Below are 22,441 nucleotides of genomic sequence, written 5' to 3'. Positions count from 1 at the left end.
GTAGGATTAGAGAGTCTGTACAATCTGTAACCAAGGTAGAAAAATCATACATTTTTATCTAGCCCACCGAGCAAGTAAAAATTCCACTGGTTGCCTGGAAAGCTAACTGACCAGACTAAAAAGTAGTAGTTAATGCAATGTAATAACATTGCAGCAGAGTTGGGTAAAACTTACTGTAATCAACACAGTAAATAAACACAATAATGTAAAGCATTGCATTTAAAAATTGATGTAATTTGATTACAGTTACTGATGTCAATAACATGACGTTACATTATTGTTAAGAAAACAATATTAAGAAATTTAAATATTAAGAAAACAATAGTAAGAAAACTTTATTTATTTATTTTTTCATTTAAATGCCAGTCACGTTACATGCCAGTCATTTCCAAAATATAGTATAAAAAAATTGAATAAGACTACAACAAATAGAAAAAGAGACGATACAGTATAATATATATATATATAAATAATAACAATAGTAATAATAATAATAATGTTTAAAAAAAAAGAAAAGAAAAAAAACCCCACAGAAAAAGGAACAGGTATAAGATCATCATACAATAGCGTAAAAGCTTCACATAGAGACCTAGTACGTTTTGCTTGACTATTTTCCAACCCAAGTAGTAACTCAATATAATTATTCATATCTATCTGAAATAACAAAAGGTTGGCTAATCTTTGCCTATTAAAATAAAAAACCAACAAACAAACATATTTTTCAGAAAAGTAAACTTTCATGTCTATGCCTTTACAAAGGAAGCCTTCCAAATCTATCCAAAACATTTTGCTATAAACACAATAAACACTTTCTTTCTCAGTCCCACAGAAATCACATTTAACATCTACATCAGTACAAAACCTAAGAAAAAGTCTTTTAACATTCTACACCAGATGAAGTATTTTAAAATGTACTTCTCTCACCTTATTTGCTATGCAATATGTTTTAGGCAGCAACCATGCATATTTCCAGTTAAAGCACTCAAATTTAGAATTCCAGTATGTTTTGGAAGATATTGGGCTGTATTCTGTTAGTAACTTCCTAATAAAGTAATTATTACATCTTCTATCAGTAATAGTCACTCCTTTAATTGCAACATCAGGTCTAATACTCACAGTCTCCTTATACACATTTCCTTTAAACAGACACTTTAAACCAGGCGGTATAGCATCAAACACTATACAATATTCTTTAGGGATTATTGGGATATTATACCGTTGAAGAAATTTCACGTAGGTATTCAGGTGCCCATTTTCTTTAAATAACTTTTTAACAATCAACCCATTCTTGAAAAAACTAAGTTTAATGTATGTATGTATGTATGTATGTATGTATGTATGTATGTATGTATGTATGTATGTGTGTGTGTGTATGTGTGTGTGTTATTCCAAATTATACATTTATTTGGAGAAGAATTAAGTTCAAAGATAAGTACCCAAGAGAGTTGCACCTGCCTGGGAAAATGACTTAATCTAAGTAGAATCTTACTGATTTCAAAAGAAAAATAACCCCACCCATTTTAGATTATAGCCCAGAATAATTTTCCACTTGGAGCAGTTTGCCACCATGTAACTGAACGTCAGTAAAAGAAGACCGTCTGTAATTTTATATCTTCAGTGAACAGAGGCAAGACCAATCAGACAGGGTTTAGAGGAAAATATGTGGAAATACTCGTGTCTTATTGTCTGACAGCTCTTAATTCTGCCAAATGCTAGCTCACAGTCAGTAACATCCTCTCATGCTGAGCAGGAAAACAACATGTGTACACGTCTATATGAGTTCCAGTTTACATTAACATAATATGAGCAGAGCATAAGGAAGGATAATGTACTTTGCAACCCATACAATGATAGCTTAGCTGTGCCTCCCCTTGGATTATGTTTTTTTGAGTAACTAACTGACACTGATAATGAGCTAGCTAGCCAGTTAAGTGCATTAATATACTATATATTGATTTTCTGTTGAACTATGAGGTGTATGCCTGTTGTGCGAGGTGTTTATTTTGTTCTGTGTTCGCACATGCCTGTTTGTTCCTGATTCTGAGAAGACTGTTATCCATGCATGCTAATTAATCCACCTAGGAATCCATCCAACCGGTGTGTATAGCGCAGTGTGGAAGCATTTGGTCTAGTTACATTTATTGCACCACCATAAAGCATGTTGTTTAAACATACACACTAACTTTTATTTTGCTTAAGTGAACCAGAAGTAAGGTTTTATTTCTTTCATTGTTATTGAACCTAGCAGCTACACTAAAGATTTGTCCCTGTGTAAGATTAAAAAAAAAAAATGCTGGGTGTCATCTCTATCGAGTTGCCATAATGATTGAAACGTTCTTTCTGCAATGGATCATTCTCATTTCACAGTCAGTGAAACGCCATGAGCTTCACAGCAGCTTCCAGGCTTCACTGAGTCAATCAGATGAGCCCTACAGCTAAAAACATGCAGTGGCTAAGAGCAGATAATCTTACCAGCCAAGCTGTCCGGCTGCCAAACTCAGATCATTTGGAACGTAGAGAGTAAATGCTGAAATAATGACTGAAAGTCAAGGCTACCATTAACTGTAAAGAAGGGGGTAGAGAGTAGGAAGTATGGAAGAGTGAGATAATGCAGTAAGTTAATGCAGCCATATTGTTTTCATAGCCCTGTAGTATGTGTTTCGATCTGTGGCCTGTTCTTGAACAGTTATATCATGGCACAATAAAGGTATTCACGATAATACATACTGGTACCTTGAGGCAATGAAATATAAAACTGGTGTGTACATGTATGAACTCACACTCAGACTTACTTATACAATACATGCCAGTCCTTACAAAATATTGAGGAGTTTTTTTGTGATAGTTGCAGCCAAAAATGTTTGATTTTGCAGCAGTCTTTTAAAAAAAAAAATTGCGATGCAGTCTGCTGAGTTTTTTGTGTGTGCTTTTTTGTGGACGACTGCTTGAATTGGCGAAATTGCAATCGCACAAAATTGTTTTGAACGGTGATGCTTTTTATTGGTAAACCTTTTAGCTGTACTCATGCTTGACGCACGTGAGCATGAGCACTTTGGCTGAATGCGCATTGTGATGATGTCACATGATGCGTCTTGGCCCAAATCTGCGGTAATTTAGAAAAATTATTGCGAACTCTTGAATTTTGCATTCATTTCTGCGATAGCAAAATCGCAAAATCCTGGAAGGAGAATTTTTTATTTATTTATTTGAATTCAAGATGACTTTATTTATATCTGTCATACAGATCTGTGTATAATTATATCCATTCTCATAATATTATTATGAGCCTCATATGTACAACAATTATATAATAGTAATATTATTATATAATAATAATATAATACAACTACATCAAATTTGCTAGAAGTTAATTGTGATCATGTTAAAAAAATAAATAAAACCATAAAACCACAGACCCCCTGGCTATACAACGCTGTGTTTAAAACCTCCATGTTGAGCCTCGTTGCATGAATAATTATATTTCAGCTCTTGGCCACTTATTGTTAAACCCGCCTGTTCTCACATGTCCAAATCTGCCAATGAAAACCAGAGTAGAATTATGCTTGGTGCCAGATCTGACTTGACATTAATGCGTGTTCTCAACAAATGCTAAATGTTTAACAAAGGATTCATTGCTAAAACTGTATCTGATCATCAGAGCATGTTTCAAGTCTCCATACCTTCTTGTGAGGACTTGTATCTAGTCTGTATGAGTGCCTATTTCAGGATGCAGGCTTTGCTCCAAATTCCTGAGTTAAAATGATATAATCAAAGGCGACATTATGCTAAAGAAGATACTTTGCTTGAGTCCTTTATTTCAAGACTTTTGGACGTGGTACAACATTAAAGAATCCATCCGTATAAACTGTATTTATAGAATCTTCTAGTATTAACGCAAATGCCACCAACGTTGCTCCACACTCGTGGCCTGTGAGGCATATGTACTCTCAAGGTGGCCTCGACTGTGCAACTCGTAGCAGATTTATCAAATGATCAAGGTATGCATCTGGCTCTATGCTTGGCAAACACAAACAGAGGCTATGAGTGCATACGACACGAGGGCTACAGAGACGTGGAAAGCACCTGTAAACTTCTAAACCTTGCTTAGCTTGGGGCAGCTTCCTAAAGCTTGTGTGCAGGTGGCCTGTAAGCCAGGCGACAGACTCAGCACTTTTTTTCAACAGAGAGACAGACTGGTAATTAAAGCCTCACAGCCTGGATTCACCTACTTACAAGATCAAGCCTCAGTCCTTTTGGGGACTTTTGACTTTCAGTCATGTTATTATCTCTCCAGGGTGTCATTACACACATATTCTGCACACTTTATATATTATTTCATCCACCCACATTTGGGTGTTTTCAGCCGTCCTGTTTGAAAATAGCATCTCTGTGTTGTTATATGTGCTTGTCTTTTTGAGTACGTGACAAACCCAGGAAATTTAGTCTGATGGTAAAGGATCTGCTTGATGTTTTGCAGGGATGTTATTGCTGCCTCTGCTTTCAGCAATAACACTAGGGTTTGTTTTGAGAACGTAAGCTGCAGCAGATCGCTCTGTCCATTTTACAAAACCTATTTATTTGTGTCTCTATGTTTTGTTGATTTTCTTTGTGTGAAGGAATGTAGGAATCGCAGGGTTTTCCATTCAGAACATGATTATTTAACATATATCAAATCTAAAATCTACGGCAGGAAACCAATGCACCACCGTTCATCAAGTATTTATACCCCAACCATAATCCAATATATATCCCAAAAGGCATTAAATCAAGATATAGAGAAATTACAGCACTGGTGAATTATGTTGGAGACATTGTGATGCTGCATCTCATGTAGGTGTATAATTTGTGGTGACATTTTAATTTACTGGTCTGTCAGTGTGCACAGACACACATTGTATATCTCATTCTCTACCTTTTGCTCTCTCTCTCTCTCTCTCTCTCTCTCTCTCTCTCTCTCACACACACACACACACGGAAGAAACCCTTTAACATGGATTTGTGCTCAGATTAAAGTCAAACATGCTGAGACTCATTCTGCTCTCATCTGCGCTTCAGGCCTCCCAATTCATTATCAAACCCATTCACTTACCTGCAGGCAGTGAACTCGGTTCACGTGGAACTCACATATGAAATTATGTTTAAGAGGGAGCAAACCATTTACAGAAGACGCTGCTTCATCTGGAATAATTCATCATGAACTACAGAACCTGACTCTAGAGGTTTACCGTGTACTCGTGAAATATTATCTGCTTTTAAACGTTTTTAGCAGTTTAAACAACAGGGAAACAGGAGCCATACATTAGGATTTTGGAAACAAACTGATTAAGCATAAAAAGTGATAAACGCAAGGGAGAACTGCAGTTATTTATATTCTGGCCAAGTAGGAGAAATTATGCTAGCACCTCCTTGTGGACAAAAGACACTTTGCTTCTTCATTGAGTCCTGTAAACAGAAAACAACCGCACAATAGTCAAGCAGTGCCAATAGATGAATTTAATAGGATGTGGAACAAACAAACAAAAAAACACACAAACTTCCCACAAATCTTAAGTACCAAAGCATCGTCACATGAATATTTAGCTTGATGAAAAGCACTCCATAATTAGTCAACAGGATGTAATTAGCCCAAACAACCAATAACAAGTCTTCCTATTACAAACCATATCATAATCAATCAGATGAACTTACAGAGCACAACATCAACATACTATACTGTAGGGAAATTCTGTAACACAAAGCTAATGAAATTATCTTTCTTTTAGGTACAATTGTAGAATGTATAAAACGTACACAAGACTCGTATGCAAGACAGACTTAATTATGTTTGTCTCAAAGAAAAGTGGCCTGTTAGTTAAAATGTTACTTTCTTTAATAACATTCAAATATTTCTCTGCAACATTTATTTGTTGAATGTTTGGATACCTAAAATTAGCTCTTTTTCTGCTGGTGCACTAATGCAGAAGATACACTATATGGCCAAAAGTTTGTGGACACTTTACCATCACAGCCGTATGTTGGTCTTCCCCAAACTGTTGCCATAAAATCACAATTTCCCTTCACTGGAACTAAGAGGTCCAAACCTGTTCCAGCATGACAAAATCCCGTGCACAAAGCGACCTCCATAAAGACATGGTTTGCCAAGTTTGGAGTACAAAAACTCGAGTGGGCTGCACATAGCCCTGACCTCATCTGCACTGAACACTTTTGGGATGAACTGGAACGCTGACTGCACCCCAGGCCTCCACACCTGACATCAGTACCTAAATTCAATAATGCTCTTGTTGCTGAATGATTAAAAATCCCCACAGCCATGCACGCTCCAAAATCTAGTGCAAAGCCTTCCCAGAAGTGTGGAGGTTATTATAACAGTGCAAAGAAAATAAATCTGGAATGGGATACTCTAAAGCACTAATGGGTGCGATGGTCAGGTGTCCACAAACCTTTGGCCATATAGTGTATAAAACAAACAAAATCTGTAGATACATATGATGTGGATTTATGTTGATGCATTCATAAAAAAACAAAAAAAAACCAAAATACAGGCCAAGTCAAATATATCGTGAACTTAAAATCAGAAATATTGTGATTAGATTTTGAATAGTGCTGTGTTGTGTCTCTGAGCACTGCATGGGCAGTAAAGACCATATTCACAATTGGTTGAATTGCACTAACATAAAAAAAATGTTTGACACAGAAAGTGTTTGATATTCACATAATAATCTGTTTCTTAAATTTACAGCATCTAATAACTAACTATATACTTTCACTTTCAGATATTTCTTTCAGATTCAGATTTTTTCTCCCACTCAGGTGTAGTCAGATTTATTCTCAGTTCCACAGTGAAACTATAGTGGCACCAGCAAATGCCAAACGTATGCATACAAGAATAGACAAGCACAGTTTTTTTTCTTTCTAAAATCTAGTGTACACAACCTAGATTTATTTTTAAGCCCTGGAGAGAAGGTGTCTCTCCCTATTGTCTAGGTAAAGAACATCCAGGGCTCGAATTTATACCCAATGTGTCAGTCTTTGGAAACTGTAGAAGACATTAAAAGCCAAGTGACTTGGATTGAATTCAAATATAGAGCAACTTTAGTACAAAGATTAGTAAATTAATCATAAGCTAATGCTAGGACTGTGTTGGACATTTTGGATGCCTCAAACTATTATCGTCTTTTTATGACAGACTTAAAGTTGTCTTTTTCTCACACTGAAAATATATTTAGATCCAGTTTATGCACGTGAGCTGAGATCAAGGCCGGATAATGATACAGGCTAAGATCTAATCCCACAGCATCGCTTAGACATTTTAAAATGACTGGTTAGAGTCTAGACACTTCCGATACGCTAATGCACATGTTATGAGACTGTCCAGGTGTGCAAAGATTTTAGGATAGGGTAACAAATGTGATTTTTAATTTTATTGCCATGTTTTTTCTCAAGACGCTACTCTTTTATTGCTGAATGATAACTTTAAAATAAAGCTTTAAAACTTTATTGAGACTGAAATTTTAAAATAAAACATATTAAAAAATTTAAGAAAATTCTAGCAGTAACAAATATAAAAAGAGCTACAATTGACTGGTTAAAACCATTTACTTTTCTCAGCACCTTATAGGCTTTCTCAGTGCTTCTGTAAACGTGGTACCTGGAAACTTTTAGTGGCAGCCACTGCTTGATAACCGGTTAGTTTAATGTACGTGATGAACATAATGGCTATGGTATATCTTGACAGGTTTGCTAGTTTAAATGAAGAAGCTTCTTAGGTATGAAATAATTAATTAAAACACATCAAACTAGTTATTATTTTACACAGATTATTGGTTCAAAATGAAATCCGGGGTACCTTAAATATTTTCTATAATATTCCTTTAATAATAAGTCTAATGTTTAAATATTCCATATTATATATTCATAAAATAAATATGCACTGAGGGGGTAAGTGGATTTTATTTTACTGTATAGTTCAAAAGTTTTCAAATGCATAACACCATAATAAATTTGACAAAACCTTAATTATCATTTGAAGTTACTTGGGATAAGAAACTGCAGAATGATGTTCGATAATTTACACTCAAAAAACAAGCATATTTAGAAAGAATCTTCTGGAAGCAAAACAAATGAAAGAGTACAGTAATTATTCATTATTATACATATAATAATATTCGTAATTATACAATTGGCTTAATCATGTCACATGACTAACATAGTCGATATAACAGAAACAGTCAGGACAGTCATTGTGGGTTAGGGTTATGACCATTTCAAGATGTTTATTCACATCAGTAACTGCAATCCAACAACTGTATCATTGTGTACATCAAAAATTATTTCAGCAAACATTGCTTAATGCTTCTGTTATTATTTTTAACGGTCATTAATGTTTTCTGGACCTAGCCGCACATTTGCGGGTTTGAGGATGAGTTTTGCGTTCTGATTCATGCTAATTAAATGTACATCTTTAATGAGGAAATTTCTCTAGAGACCTGGCATGGCTTTTATGTGCTGGCATTGATGTAATGGGATTGCCTGCATTAGTTTATCTGCTGTTGACCCACACACTCATAACAGATGTGCTGCAGTAAATGTGCAACCAAGGAATGCAGCATGAAGCAGCAGTACAGGTGCATCTCAAAAAATTAGAATATTGTGGAAAAGTTCATTTTCAAACCATTTCTGTAATTTAATTCCAAAAGTGGAAGTTTCATATATTCTAGATTCATTACACGTAAAGTGAAATATTTCAAAGCCTTTTTTTGTTTTAATCTGGATGATTACGGTTTACAGCTCACGGAAATCAAAAATCCAGTATCTCAATATATTAGAAGAAAGACTTTATAATACAGAAATGTCGACATTCTGAAAAGTATGTTAATTTATGCACTCGATACTCGGTCAGGGCTTTAATCCTTTTGCAGGAATTACTGCATCAATGCGGCGTGGCATGGAGGCGATCAGCCTGAGGCACTGCTGAGGTGTTCTGGAAGCCCAGGTTGCTTTGATAGCGGCCTTCAGCTCGTCTGTATTGTTGGGTCTGGTGTCTCTCATAGATTCTCTATGGGGTTCGGGTCAGGCGAGTCGGCTGGCCAATTAAGCACAGTAATGCCATGGTCAGTAAACCAGTTACTAGTAGTTTTGGCACTGTGGGCAGGTTCAAGTCCTGCTGGAAAAGGAAATCAGCATCTCCATAAAGCTTGTCAGCAGATGGAAGCATGAAGTGCTCTAAAATCTCCTGGTAGATGCTGCATTGACTCTTGACTTGAGAAAACACAGCGGACCAACACCAGCAGACGACATGGCAACCCAAATCATCACTGACTGTGGAAACTTCACACTGGACTTCAAGCAACTTGGATTCTGTTCCTCTCCTCTCTTCCTCCAGACTCTGGGACCTTGATTTCCAAATGAAATGGAAAATTTACTTTCATCTGAAAAGAGGACTTTGGATCACTGAGCAACAGTCCAGTTCTGTTTCTCCTTAGCCCAGGTAAGACGCTTCTGACGTTGTCTCAGGACAGGTTCAGGAGTGGCTTGATACTAGAAATGCGACACTGAGACATTTCTGTTCTGTATTATATAATCTTTATTCTAATATTTTGAGATACTGGATTTTTGATTTCCATGAGCTGTAAGTCATTATCATCAAGATTAAAACAAACAAACAAAAAAAGGCTTGAAATATTTCACTTTATGTGTAATGAATCTAGAATATATGAAAGTTCCACTTTTTGAATTAAATTACAGAAAAAATTCACTTTTCCACGATATTAAAATTTTTTGAGATGCACCTGTATACATGCAGGTGAAAGCTGAAAGACAATAGCCGGGTTCAGCTCATGCAGTGTGTTTTTGGGAGATGTATATGACTATGACACAGCAGTGGGGTTTATTCTGGAGGGTTTATTTGGATGATGTATGGTCTTGGCAGTCAGGTGAAGGTTCTGTCTCTCCTCTACCTCTGTGCAGAGACAGTGATAGAATACAAAACAGAGCTCTGCTGATGCTCTGCTAATTAGACGTAAACTGGCTAAATGAATGAGTTATTTCTCCAGCCTGAGCCACAGCTGAGCACAGAACGGACACAGACATGAGAGAAAGAGTGGCGTAGAAAAAGCATAGTCACGTCCATGAAGCAGATCTGCTGTTGCCTTCAGTTTGCTGTGTTAGTTTTTGTAAAAGATGGGAGACCTGAAAGGACATGGATATTAATGAGCAGGTGAATGAGATCTAAATGATTATACAGCATTTCTCTGCTTTTCGTAACAGTCTGAAACACCTCTGAAGCATGATCTACAGTGTTACAATTGTACCACAGGTCCCACTCATGTTTGCTCACACTCTAATAATCAGTCCCTCCAGGATTTTGTGATTTTGCCATCACAGAAATTAACGCAAAATCAAGGAAACACTGTAGCATTCGCAGGAGCTTGAAATCTTTCAAAATTACTGCTGATTTTCCACAGATTTGAGCCAAGTGATGACATCACAAAACACATTCAGCCAAAGCCCTTTTCCCTTTACGTGCATCAATCATGAAAGGTCTCATTTACCAACATACAGTCACTGCGAAAGACAGTGAATTTTGCCAATTCAAATATTTTTCCGAAAAAAGTGGAATTTTTTGCAAATTTGGATAAATTTGGGAAAAACCTGCAGCAAAATCAAGCATCTTTGGATCTAACAATCTCAAAAAAAACCAAAAAAAAAACTGGGTGAACTCGTGAAATAATAATTAAGAATATCACAGTTCAGAGTCCCATCTTTTAATAATTAAGCTGTCAGAAGAGACAGCCATTGTGTATACTGTGGTAAAATAATGATGATGAGCGAACGCATCTTTCCCCTTGCTGATTGCCTCCTCAAACATGCACCGAATGTTCCTGCATAAATTAAAGTGCTCACTTGAACAGTGAGAGGGGTGTCACCTGCCTACTGTAGTTTACTGCACCAGTAATTATAGCCTTTTTCCTGGCCCTACATAATTCCCTCCTAATGTTCCTCTCTTCAGCTGTTTGGCTGGAGTACCATATAGCCATCATTTTAGCTTTGTGCTTCTCCAATGATGCAAGCATGCTGAAGAGGTTCTCAGAATACCATTTTCTCACCAGGAATCATCTCCAAACAGCACCACTGTGACCATAATTAATTAATAAATAATAATAGTGTTAATTAATAATAATTAATAAATAATTAATGTTCAGTATGGGGTTAACGCATATTTCTTCAACTAGGCATTTGAGAGTGCAGACCAAAGCCTCAACTAAATGATATTAATAGAGATTGTGGAACTGCTACTAAAGCTTCTTGGGTAGGAGTTGTTGCATACTATGGGTGGGTATGTAATCTTTGTCACTTTGTGATCTTTGAAACAGATAGATGAAAACTTCTAGGATGTTAGTTAGGAAGAAAGGTGGAGGTTTAGGTGTGAACCTCTTATGTTACAATTCCATTTATTGATGAGTAATACAAAATGCATTTGGGCTTGGACTGTATAATCAAGTCGTGATTTTCTTCATCTGATAAATATTTTAGCCACTAATTAGTCAGGGCAATTGTTCTTCTTGAGTAATTGACCGTTACAAATATGTGTATCTAGACTATGTTTTCTGCAACTCTCTTAACTCTGATCTCACACTTAAGGTGATTGCTGCATCGTGAAATTTCGCCTGAAAAGACAAGCATGTCGGGCAAACAGCAGTCTATGTGGAGGGACTGGCAACTGTACTCTGGCTTCCAGTCACGCTTGTGCCTGCAGAATCTGCATAGCACCTGGTCATAGTGGGACATCTAGGGCAGTAGAAGCTCAGTGGTTAAGGCATTGGACTGCTGATTGGAAGGTCATGAGTTAAAATTTCAGAACTGCCAAGCTGCAACTGCTGGGTGTTTGAGCAAAGTTAGTTAGATACAGTGACATTTATATAGTGCTTTTCTAGACACTCAAAGTGATTTACATAGTGGGGGGTGAGGGGGATCTCCTCAAAAACCACTAGTGTGTAGCATCCACCTGGATGATGCGACGGCAGCCATAATGCGCCAGAACGCCCACCACACACCAGCTCCTAGTGGAGATGAGAGAGTGATGTTGCCAATTCAGACATGGGGATTATTATGGGGCTATGATAGAGAAGGGCCAATGGGGGAATTTCACCAGGACACCCTTACTCTTAATGAGAAGTGTCCTTAGCAAACTCTATTTCCTGACAGAGGAATTTGAAACTGACAGGGGAATATGACACTGAAAGACCCATAATCCCATCGAAAATGGTGCCCTGAGCCCTGTGGTTTTCCATCAAGTCCACAATTAGATGATATCAACCAAAGGGGAACCTGTACTGTGCTAGATTTTTTGAAGGGTGAATGGGTGAAAAAACTAAACATTTGGAACACAGCATCATAAAGTCGCTGTGTCATTACTCACTCAAATGCTTGGGCAAAGGCTTGTGAAATATTTGTCGTTTTGGTTCAGATTTCAAATGGAGACGAGAGTCATTCGCTATCCCTATGTGCCAAAAAGAAATAGTAGACGATCACTTCAGCAAATTAAAATGACATCCATATCAAATGATATCGGCTATAGATGAAATCAGGTACTAGGTTTAATTATTTACTGTATGCCGTTTGTCCTATGTCCATTTCAACCATGATACTCTATTTTTCTTTTATATCTTTCTCTTCATCATTGTTGCTGCTCAAAATTCTTTTCTCTCAACAAAGCATCTGCTGTGATTGTTCCTAGCTAATAACACAAGCGGTTTTGTAAGCGACTTTACCAATAGGTGTTTAATGGCTCAAAGAGGATACTAGTGTGCAGCCATTGGAACCCCAAAATGAGAAAAGAGACACCCTACGGCATTGCAGAACTCACAACCGAGGATTGCCCCATCAGAAGTCAGCCATTTAAGGCATGGGATATCTCTCTCTTTCGCTCTCTTATGGATGCTCACCTGGGGGGGACATCTGGTATCTATATTCTTCCAAAGAAAGCAATTCTCCCATCCTCCTTTCCCATTTCCTTTTGTTTCTTATCAGTCTCTCTCATCTCTCATTTGTTGTTCTTATTTTCTATTGAGCCCTTCTTGCACAGCTCTTTGTCTCTAAGGTGAAGGGAGACAAAGAGAGAGAATGCAGCAGCACAAGTAAGTGTTTGGGGAGTACATCTCCCAGATTCCAGCAGAACAAAGCTATTCAAATAATGATTTACTTGGAGAATGGCATGGCCAGGTCTGGTGCTGCAGTCCTGGAGTATGAGGCATGGCAAAATGTGGGCAAATAGAAGCTGCCACGATTAAACTGAATCTTGTCACCTATCTTGCTATCCCAGCTTTAACATTCAGTTCTGACAGACTTAAAGGAAAAATCCACCCGAACAATTTTCATGTTAATTATTACAATTAATGTGATCTTCAAGTTTTATTTTATAATAAAATTCTGCATAGAATTTTTTTTTTAATCATCAATATGTTGGTCTATTTCATTTTGGTTAAGGGTTTCCTACATTACCTACAATGCTGCCCGTCTACCTGCTGATACTGGTGGCAGCAGGATTAGCCCATTTTTCATTTCTACCTAAAGAGAGTAATGCAGCAGTGCTTTAGTCCTTTAGACTGTCCAGCTCTATCACCTCCTCATCTATACACTCTGCTCAAACATATCAGGTTCCAAAGCTTCAACTTTGATGCTAATACTGCCTTTAACACCATCATGCTTGACATCTTGTAGATTGCAGTCTAGCCGAACCAAATCTCTACCATGACTCAAGTGTGTCATATAGCTGCATTGCATTTTATAGCTTTGAGTGGTTAGCACGTTTGCCTCACACCTCCGGGAGTTTGCATGTTCTATCTGTGCTTTGGGGGCTTCCTCCAGGTACTCCACTTTCCTCGCCCAATTCCAAAAACATGCATTGTAGGCTGATTGGCATTTCCAAATTATCCGTAGTGTGTGAATGTGTGTGATTGTGCCCTGTGATGAGTTGGCACCCCGTTCAGGGTGTCCCCCGGCTTGTGCCCTGAGTCCCCTGGGATAGGCTCCAGGCTCCCCGTGACACTGTGGATAAGTGATACAGAAAATGGATGGATGGATGGATGTCCTGGAACATGGTGTATAATAAAAAAGCTCTTACTCTTTTGCTTTTAGGAGCTCACACTGAAACCTGCTTGTTGTCCCCTATGGGTCAGGGTGGACTTTTGCTTTAAATCAACATTGTAGATAATTAGACCAAATTTCTTCAGTATTATGGATCTATATAGTAAACTCATTATGTAGCCATTCATTTTTGTGCTAAGCAACAAGCAACATATTTAATGCAATTTAGCCCTTTATGTACAGTATATGGCCAATTGTATGACACCTGACCGTCAAACCCACATTCAATTCAATTGAGTTTTATTTTTATAGTGCTTTTAACAGTGGACATTGTCCCAAAGCAGCTTTACAGAATATATAAATTCAGAATATAGATTTTAAATGTATGGATGTGTCCCTAATGAGCAAGCCAGATGTGATGTATACTATATATGCTTGTTGAATGTCCAATTCCAAAACAATGACAATTAATATGGAGTTGATCTCCTTTTCTCTTCTGTGAACGTTTTCCACTAGATTTCAGAGCATGGCTGTGGGGATTTCTCATCATTTAGCCACAAGAACATTAGTGAGGTCAGGCAATGATATCAGGTGAGAAGGCATGAATTGTAGTGGACATTCTAGTTCATCCCAAAGGTGTTCAGTAGGGATGAGGTCAGGGCTTTGTGCAGGCCACTCAAGATTTTCCACTCCATCCTTAGCAAACCATATCTTTATGGATCTCGCTTTGTGCACAGATGCATTGTCTTGCTGGAACCGGTTTGGTCCCTTTAGTTCCAGTAAAGGGAAATCTTAATGCTACAGCATACAAAGACTTCTAGACAATTGTGTTCTTCAAAATTTGTGGCAACACGCTGGGGAAGGCCCACATATAGATTTGATGATCACGTGTTCACAAACTTTTGGCCATATAGTACAACTTGCTGGTGCCACTCATTACTCTGATCTTGCCGCCTTCCATTGCCACCACTTGTCTAAAAACCTGGACAGATTATTTGGTGCTTTGTTGCCCCTGAAGACACTGATTTGAACCACTGAATCCTCAGAACCGAGACAGGTGGTCAGTTATTGAGAAAAATCTCAAAAGACCCATATGAGTATGAATGATTTGTTCATTGTTTTTTAAAACCCGAACAATATCAGAAATCTCACCATTTTACTCAGCTACTTCCATGATGGTCTTTAAAATGTGTTCATCCCATTTCCTGCTTCACAAGATCAGTGCAAATAACAAATGCACCAAAGAAGATTATTATTAGAGAAATGTTTGATCCTCCATTTATCAGGGCTAAACAGAGTTATTTGAGTTTGGTCAATTGCTTTCCTGCAACCATGATCTTCTGGTGCACTTCTGTCTATTTATAAAACCTCAGCACCACCCCTTTACAAATCCCAACCCTCTATTATTCACACTCAGCCTCTACATCCTCCTTCCAATGCTTTCAAACATTCACATTACAGCCGCTTCCTCTTGCCATGTTGTTATTCGTATACACTCACTCTCTGTTGGCTGTAATATTGTGGTCACTGGCACAGTCCCTGCACTGTGGGTTGTTTAAAAGGCGTGATTATGGCCCTCTGCATGTGTTGCAGGATTCCTGGCATGTCACAAGGTTTTATCGACTTCCAAAACCCGCACTGCCCCCCTCCCTGTCTCCCCAGACAGCCTTGTCCATCATTCACCCCACAGCCCTGATCAGGTTCTTCGGGCCAGCTAGGAGAGACTTTAGATCTTGAGCCACTACAGCATAGCTGGTGTGCTCTGTGGGGGTTTGATGAGGTTGTTAAGACCACAGTACCATCATCAAGTCTGTTTGTCTTTCAGCAGAGCATCTGACAGTGCTTCGATGGCTAATCAGCACTCTTGTTTGAGTTATGTATGTATAAGCCCTTGATCTGGGCCAACTGATTATGTGTGTTTTTGTTATTGTATGCGATGCTGCTGATGATTAAATCCAAATCCACCAATCATGACATTACGCACTAGTTTATTTTGAGTTTGCATATGTACAGATACATTATATTGCATGTAAACAAACTCTGTATATATTCTCTCTCACATGCCTGAAAGGACACGTATGAATGTGATTTATAGTGAGAACCAGGTCTCGAAAGGGTGCTTTCATTTTAATGATGTAATTATACACTAGGGCGAGTAAGCAGCCGGGACCTGATTTATACACTCTGGCTGTGGTGCACTGTCAAACACATTATGACTCTCAAGACTGTAAGGACAACCACACACGCACATGCACACACACCTCCCTTTTCCACCACTTTGCTTCACTACCTTCCTTCTCAGGTATTTCTTTCTACATCTATGTCTCTCCTTTTCTCTCTCTCTCTCTCTCTCTCTCTCTCTCTCTCTCTCTCTCTCTCTAACAATAGCTATACTGCTTCACAGCTGGTATTCAAAGGGTCTGATATCGTCTATGTCTCTAATATTTATAAATGTAGTGCATGCTGCCATGTATGTGGTGTAAAAACTTTGACGCTAGGGCCCCACAGTGCAGTGGTCTCTTATGCAGAACAGTTATGTGAGCTGTAAAAATGTCTCCTCTGCTACACCTGCTGGTGATCATGCTGGTTTGTAGCGCTAAAGAACATCTTTACAAGTGGGTTTCCTCAGTGCCATAATCAGATGTGACAGTTTACTAATGAATAAAAATAATGCCATTCTTGGATGATTTTACAAAGTCAGAGGTTGTACTTTTGACTTTGAGAACATATTTTACCACTCAAAGTTATTCATACACAGGAATCAAGTCTAGGAATCAAGATGTTTTCTGTAATGACTTGAACATGCCTTTGATTTATTGGCATTTGTACTTGGACTTCTTAAGGGCCTTGGGCCTTTTCTTTCTGCATGCACAACGTTTGACAAGAAATAATTCCTTACTCTTGGAGACACAACCTAATCATTGATGCAGTGTATGTATGAAGTAAAAAGATGGCCCTTGAAAAGGATTTAATGGTTTTTAGTCTCAATCTTGATCTGTCTTGCTTTCATTTGGACTCAATCTTGGCTTGGCCTTGACCCTTTTAAGACTTGTTCTTGGAGTTGGCTTTGACTACAGAACTAACAAAAATGTTATCCTATGACATAAAGATGTCCTAAAGATGTCACCAACCCTCTTCCTTGAGATCTACTTTCCTGTAGGTTTCATGTCCAATCCAAAATCTAACACACCTGTTTTAGTTGATCAAGAACTTCTTAAGGCAATGTTTAGTTGGTCAGTTGGGCACAATAATGGTTGGAGCTAAAGTCTTCAGGAAGGTAGATCTCCACAAACTTGGTGACAACTGGAATTTTTTTTTTTTTTTTTTGCATTTAGCTTTAGCAAATGTACCTCAAATGTAATCCCCCAACCAACAACACACACCTCAATCTCATCATGAATTGGGTGATCTCATGGCTTATTGCTTCAATCTAACTGTTGTATAGTGTCATTTTGAGTAAGCAATAAGCCACACAGTGGTTTCAGCACCCATGAGGCTACTGCCTAGGTGTAAAAGTACAGGATGCACCAAGGAGTTCCACCCTTTTAGAAACACCAGAACCAGATCACCAGTGTTTTATCACCAAGTAGATGTTCTTTCTTTTGCTTTCTATTTCTGTATCCACCACTGATGTTCCATCTCCTTTCTCATGTGCTGTTTGTGTCCTGACCTGCCATTAGGAAGTCCTGCAGGTCTGCACACTCACTATCACTTAATGAAGCAAAAGATTATTTGTGCCTGAGGTGCCAACGTAGAAAAGGAGCAAGATGAGCACATGAGCATGACCTGAAACTGTACGGCATCAAACACATTTTTCTCTTCAAACTCTCTCTCATCTCTTCTCTCTCCTCTTTTCGACCAGTTTTTCCCTCTCCTCTCATAACATCCTGTCAGCAGCCCTCAGTGACAGAAGCATTCACAGCAGGCCCAACCTGCTGATGGCTCTTGCTGAGAAACCCATCTGAGAAGTGCACTGCAGAATCAAAAAAAGAGGCTGACAAACAGACTTGAAAAAGAAGTGGAGAAAATGTCTGCGAGAAATAGAGAGGTGGAGATGAAAGAGAGAGCCCTAGACAAGAAGAAAAGAGGTCTTCTGGGAACTGGAAGCGAGGAAAATCCAACTGTGAAAATTAAGCAGCTTTAAGTAACTACTTGCTAAAGATGCATTTTGAAGAGCAGCTCATTTCAGAGCCTCATCCACAAGGTTGCACTGGTGGCGGGGGATTAATGGAAAGAGACAGTGAGACAGGAGAGAAGGGGCAGAAGAGAGCGGAAGAAGGAGGAAGATGACAAAGAGAGAGGCTTAGTGAGACAGGGCTGTTTCAGAGCATTAGGATTTAAAAAAATAGTCATGTGCCTGCCTCAGTTGGGCCACATCCAGCAATATATATGGAGCAATAAACAGATACCGTTACAGACAGTAATATTGTGTTTCAACCCTAAACTATACCTTAAATACTAGCAAAAGTCTGGCCTTGTTTCAGACTCTTTGTTAGTCCTTGACAGACCTGTTCACAATCAAACAAGGATTATATTATGAAAAAATCTTTTGCCTTTATTTTTATACAGGAAGTATCAACAGAACAGGGGCAGTCCCCACATTTTTGCGGACCCCCACAATGATCCAGCCTCATCTGGACATGAAGCCCTTCCTGCAGTTCCCCATGGAGACACCCCCGCCTCACAGTGTTGGACTCTTCCACAATTTTAACACAGTGAGTAAAGACAACTTTGTCCTACTCCTTTTGGACTCTTTGGTAATTTCCCAATGGTAAAGCCTCATCGACACCCACACATCATATCACCAGATAAATGGATCTTTATAAAGATCAAATTAGATAAATTGAGCTCGTTGAGTCTGATCAACCAGCCAAGGTGTCTGATTCACCACACACATCCTCTGACAGAGTGTACTAGAACACCATGCTTTAATCATACTAACATGCCAGATAAAGATGTTTTGCCACGTGCACCCTTTGCAAATGTCTGCTGGTTGTTTGCTTTGGCTGATCTCATTGATTTGCCCTGGGCCATGAATAAACACAAGGTGATTTATGGTTAATCATTTCAGTTTCCAATGCTAGCAGTTTTGCTCATTCAGAACTCTTCCTAGTTTACAGGATGCATTTGAAAGAACATGTTAAAAAAAAAGACACCCGCTTTTAGTTGTGTGTCGAAGCCAACTTTGACTTGTAGTTCTAATGTTGGTTTAGATGTTTGCTCACAGTTATTGCCAGTGTAAAATTTGCTGTGCCCTTTGGCTATGTATGAGAGCGCAGATAGAGGGAAAATACAGTTTCTGTGCCAGATCATTAAAGCAAATTGCCCTCAGTTCTTCCAAATCCTTTAAATGATATTTTAGCCAAGTGATGTTTTATTTTTAAATAGCTAGGATTCAATTAGATGAGTTATGCATATGTATTTTTTGTAGCTGCAGTTGTTAGCAAAAATTTAGCTCTAAAGTTTTTTCAATTAAATGATGGTTTTGACCACATTTGTTACATTAAAACATCGTAGAATCACATGAAATTTCTTTTTTATTCTGTGTGCAAACTTAGTTGTAACTTTGTTCTTTTCAAGTTGCCATCTTTGTTCAAGCATGTTCAGGGATGGGCATGTGTACACTGTAGCAGTCTGACCTTTGAAATCAGCCCATAAATCTGTTGTTCCTGCTCCATGGGTCGGTGTGTAGTGGTACACGCTGGGTGAGGCTGATGGGGGAGATGTGCCTGCTGCCCAGCAGATGGGGGTGTTGGAGAGGCTGGAAGGACGGACTGACCTCCCCTCTAGGACACTGCTGAAAGCACACTGCAGTGTCGGCACATTACCTAATGGAATTTATAAGAATTTCATGACCTGGGTTTTTAATGGACAGGACAGCACACCTGGACGTTATCTTGAGGATTGCAGCAGTTAGCAGTTCAATAAAATAGCACTGGAATCCTGAAATATAAGAAGGATAGATTGTGCAAGACACTTTTATACAGTGAAATGCAAACACAAGGCCTTTGTTAGCTTAAGATTTTATCTCTAACCTCTTATAAACTCTCAGCTGGCCCATCAGTAATTTACTCTCTTAACGGTGCAATAGTAAATGGTTTTCATACAATAAAAGTCGCTCTAGTTTTTCATTACAAAGAAAAACAGAAGAGCAAAGGCACTCTTGATCATTCTGATAAATCAGTGTGAGCTGAATTTCAGGTCTTCATAGTGTTATAATTTGGTCTTTGTGCAGCTGAATGGCTTATCATGTGGCTTACTATACTAATAATGCAAATACTGGAGCATAATTTTTAGGAGAGCACATTACGAAGAAAAACAAGATTACAAAAGACACTCTTGACCTATCTCATAAATCAACATGAGCCGAATTTCGTGCTTATTGTGTTATTTCTTGGTTTTCAAGCAGCTGAATGTCCGATTGTGCTTGAAAGTGGTCATGGTCTTTGCTAATGCTAACTCTAGGTAGCATGCAAACTCTTACCTTATGCACCTTTAAGTACATAATTTGCCAGAATTTTTATTTATTTATTTATTTATTTATTTTTTACTGTAGTTTGTGATAACTTCCTAGTAGGTACTAAACATATGCTTTAAGCTGAATAAGTGAATAAAAAATTGTGACGTCTTTTTGTTTTTTGTCACAGATATAGAAATACAGCTGTAATAGCAGAATGAAGTTCAAACCAGTGTTATGTCTGTTAAAACTGTAATCTGCATGAAATATTTAGCTCTCCTGTCCTTCCTGGCTTGGGGACAGGGAAGGAATCTGTAAACAGCTGTCGAGAAATCTCTGTGTTTAGCGTCCACTTGATGGAGCCCCCCACTGAAAAGAAACAGGCTGTTCTTTAGGAGGTTCTCCTTTAACTGTTAAACAGGTTAAATTAATTATGCTGACACTTAAAACACCATGCTGGAGTCATTCTGGCTGAGTTCACGTTAGTCTCCACAATGCACAAGCCTAAGTTAACAGCATTTGCCATTGTTATACTCTTCGATTTAAATCAGATCTGGTCTTGTAGACTTAACAGACAAGTGACTGCTACACACAAGATCCTTAATGTAACGTTCATGTGATTTGCCATGTACCTGCTTGTCTGAATGGATGTGCTCATGGGTGATGACGTGCCTGCTTAATTTATCCCAGCTGGCTGTAGCGTAGGGGTTTACAGTTTGAATGTCTGGCACACACTTACACTGCAGAATCAGGAATTTCCTCTCAGTGAGTCACCAATGTTGTATGTTGACTTGTCACTGTTCACCTGCTGCGTGTTCTAGAAATCATGGTTTCTGCACAAGAACACATACGTAGCTCAAATATTCCACATTAACACCTACATCTGTTCCAGACTGACGTGTAAGAGAGGAATATTATCCCTTCAAAATAATCCCCACACAATTTCAGCATAGTTTCCAATCATTTTATTATGGCATACAATCGGAGCTAAGGTTTGATACTACCATGATTTTACGGTTCTACTCAAAGTTAACTATGATGTACCTAGCCCAACCTCACACAAAATAAGTTTACATGCAACTTATTATCAGCACCTAGTTATGCCACAAACACAGCTACCACTACACTATTGGAGAAATGACATTTCATTCCAATGTACACAAGCTATATAGAAGAATGACAATAAAAAACACTTAACTTGATGCAACATATTAACAATTCATGTGGAAATTTTAGGCTCATGAAACTTCTCCTCTGCAAACAAAATCAGGCTTTCGTTCATCCATCCATCCATCCATCCATCCATCCATCCATTTTCTGTGCTGCTTATCCTGGAGACTATCCCAAGGGACACGGGGCACGAGGCGGACAGCCAGAACGCCCTAGATGTGGTGCCAACCCATCACAGGGCACAATCGCACACACACTCACACTCGTTCACACATTATGGACAATTTAGAAATGCCAATCAGCCTACAACGCATGTCTCTGGACTAGGGGAGGAAACCGGAGTACCCAGAGGAAACTCCTAAAGCATGGGGAGAACATGCAAACTCCACACACACAGGGCAGAGGCGGGAATCCAACCCCCAAGCAAATGTGCTAATCTCTAAACCATCATACCCCCAGCATGGTATATGGAAACCTGTGAATTCTATAGGCTACAGAGATTACAGAGACTTTCTGCATTTGAAAATACCCATGTTACTGCGTCGCATTTCCACGTGAACGCATGGATAATGAGAATCGTATGTGCCTGAAACTTTGCAGTAATTCTCATCTGAGCATTTTTTTTTCTGTGAGACTGGGTAGGTTATACCAAAGCTCCATTAAATTCTCAATTCTGATTGGTCAGAAGGTTGTTGTTTGATTTTCTCTAATAGTAGCTCTGACTGGTCT

At 38.6% G+C, this 22,441-nt stretch overlaps 1 protein-coding gene across 3 annotated transcripts in view; it reads left to right on the top strand.

The window, feature by feature from the left end:
* znf385a (zinc finger protein 385A) overlaps window positions 1-22,441 on the top strand; it is a 91,929-nt gene that overhangs the window by 38,185 nt on the left and 31,303 nt on the right. For 2 of the 3 annotated variants that reach the window (XM_017488023.2, XM_017488024.3), the window contains exon 2: window positions 18,655-18,800. In XM_017488023.2, coding sequence (XP_017343512.1) covers window positions 18,655-18,800 — 146 coding nt within the window. Of the gene's footprint in view, window positions 1-18,654; window positions 18,801-22,441 lie in introns of those variants that run through there. The other variant, XM_047160231.2, reaches the window with a different exon arrangement.

The sequence above is a fragment of the Ictalurus punctatus genome, chromosome 15 (genome assembly GCF_001660625.3).
Source record: "Ictalurus punctatus breed USDA103 chromosome 15, Coco_2.0, whole genome shotgun sequence".
NCBI lineage: Eukaryota > Metazoa > Chordata > Actinopteri > Siluriformes > Ictaluridae > Ictalurus > Ictalurus punctatus.
Note: the sequence above shows the minus strand (reverse complement) of the source record. Positions and strands in the feature narration are given on the sequence as shown.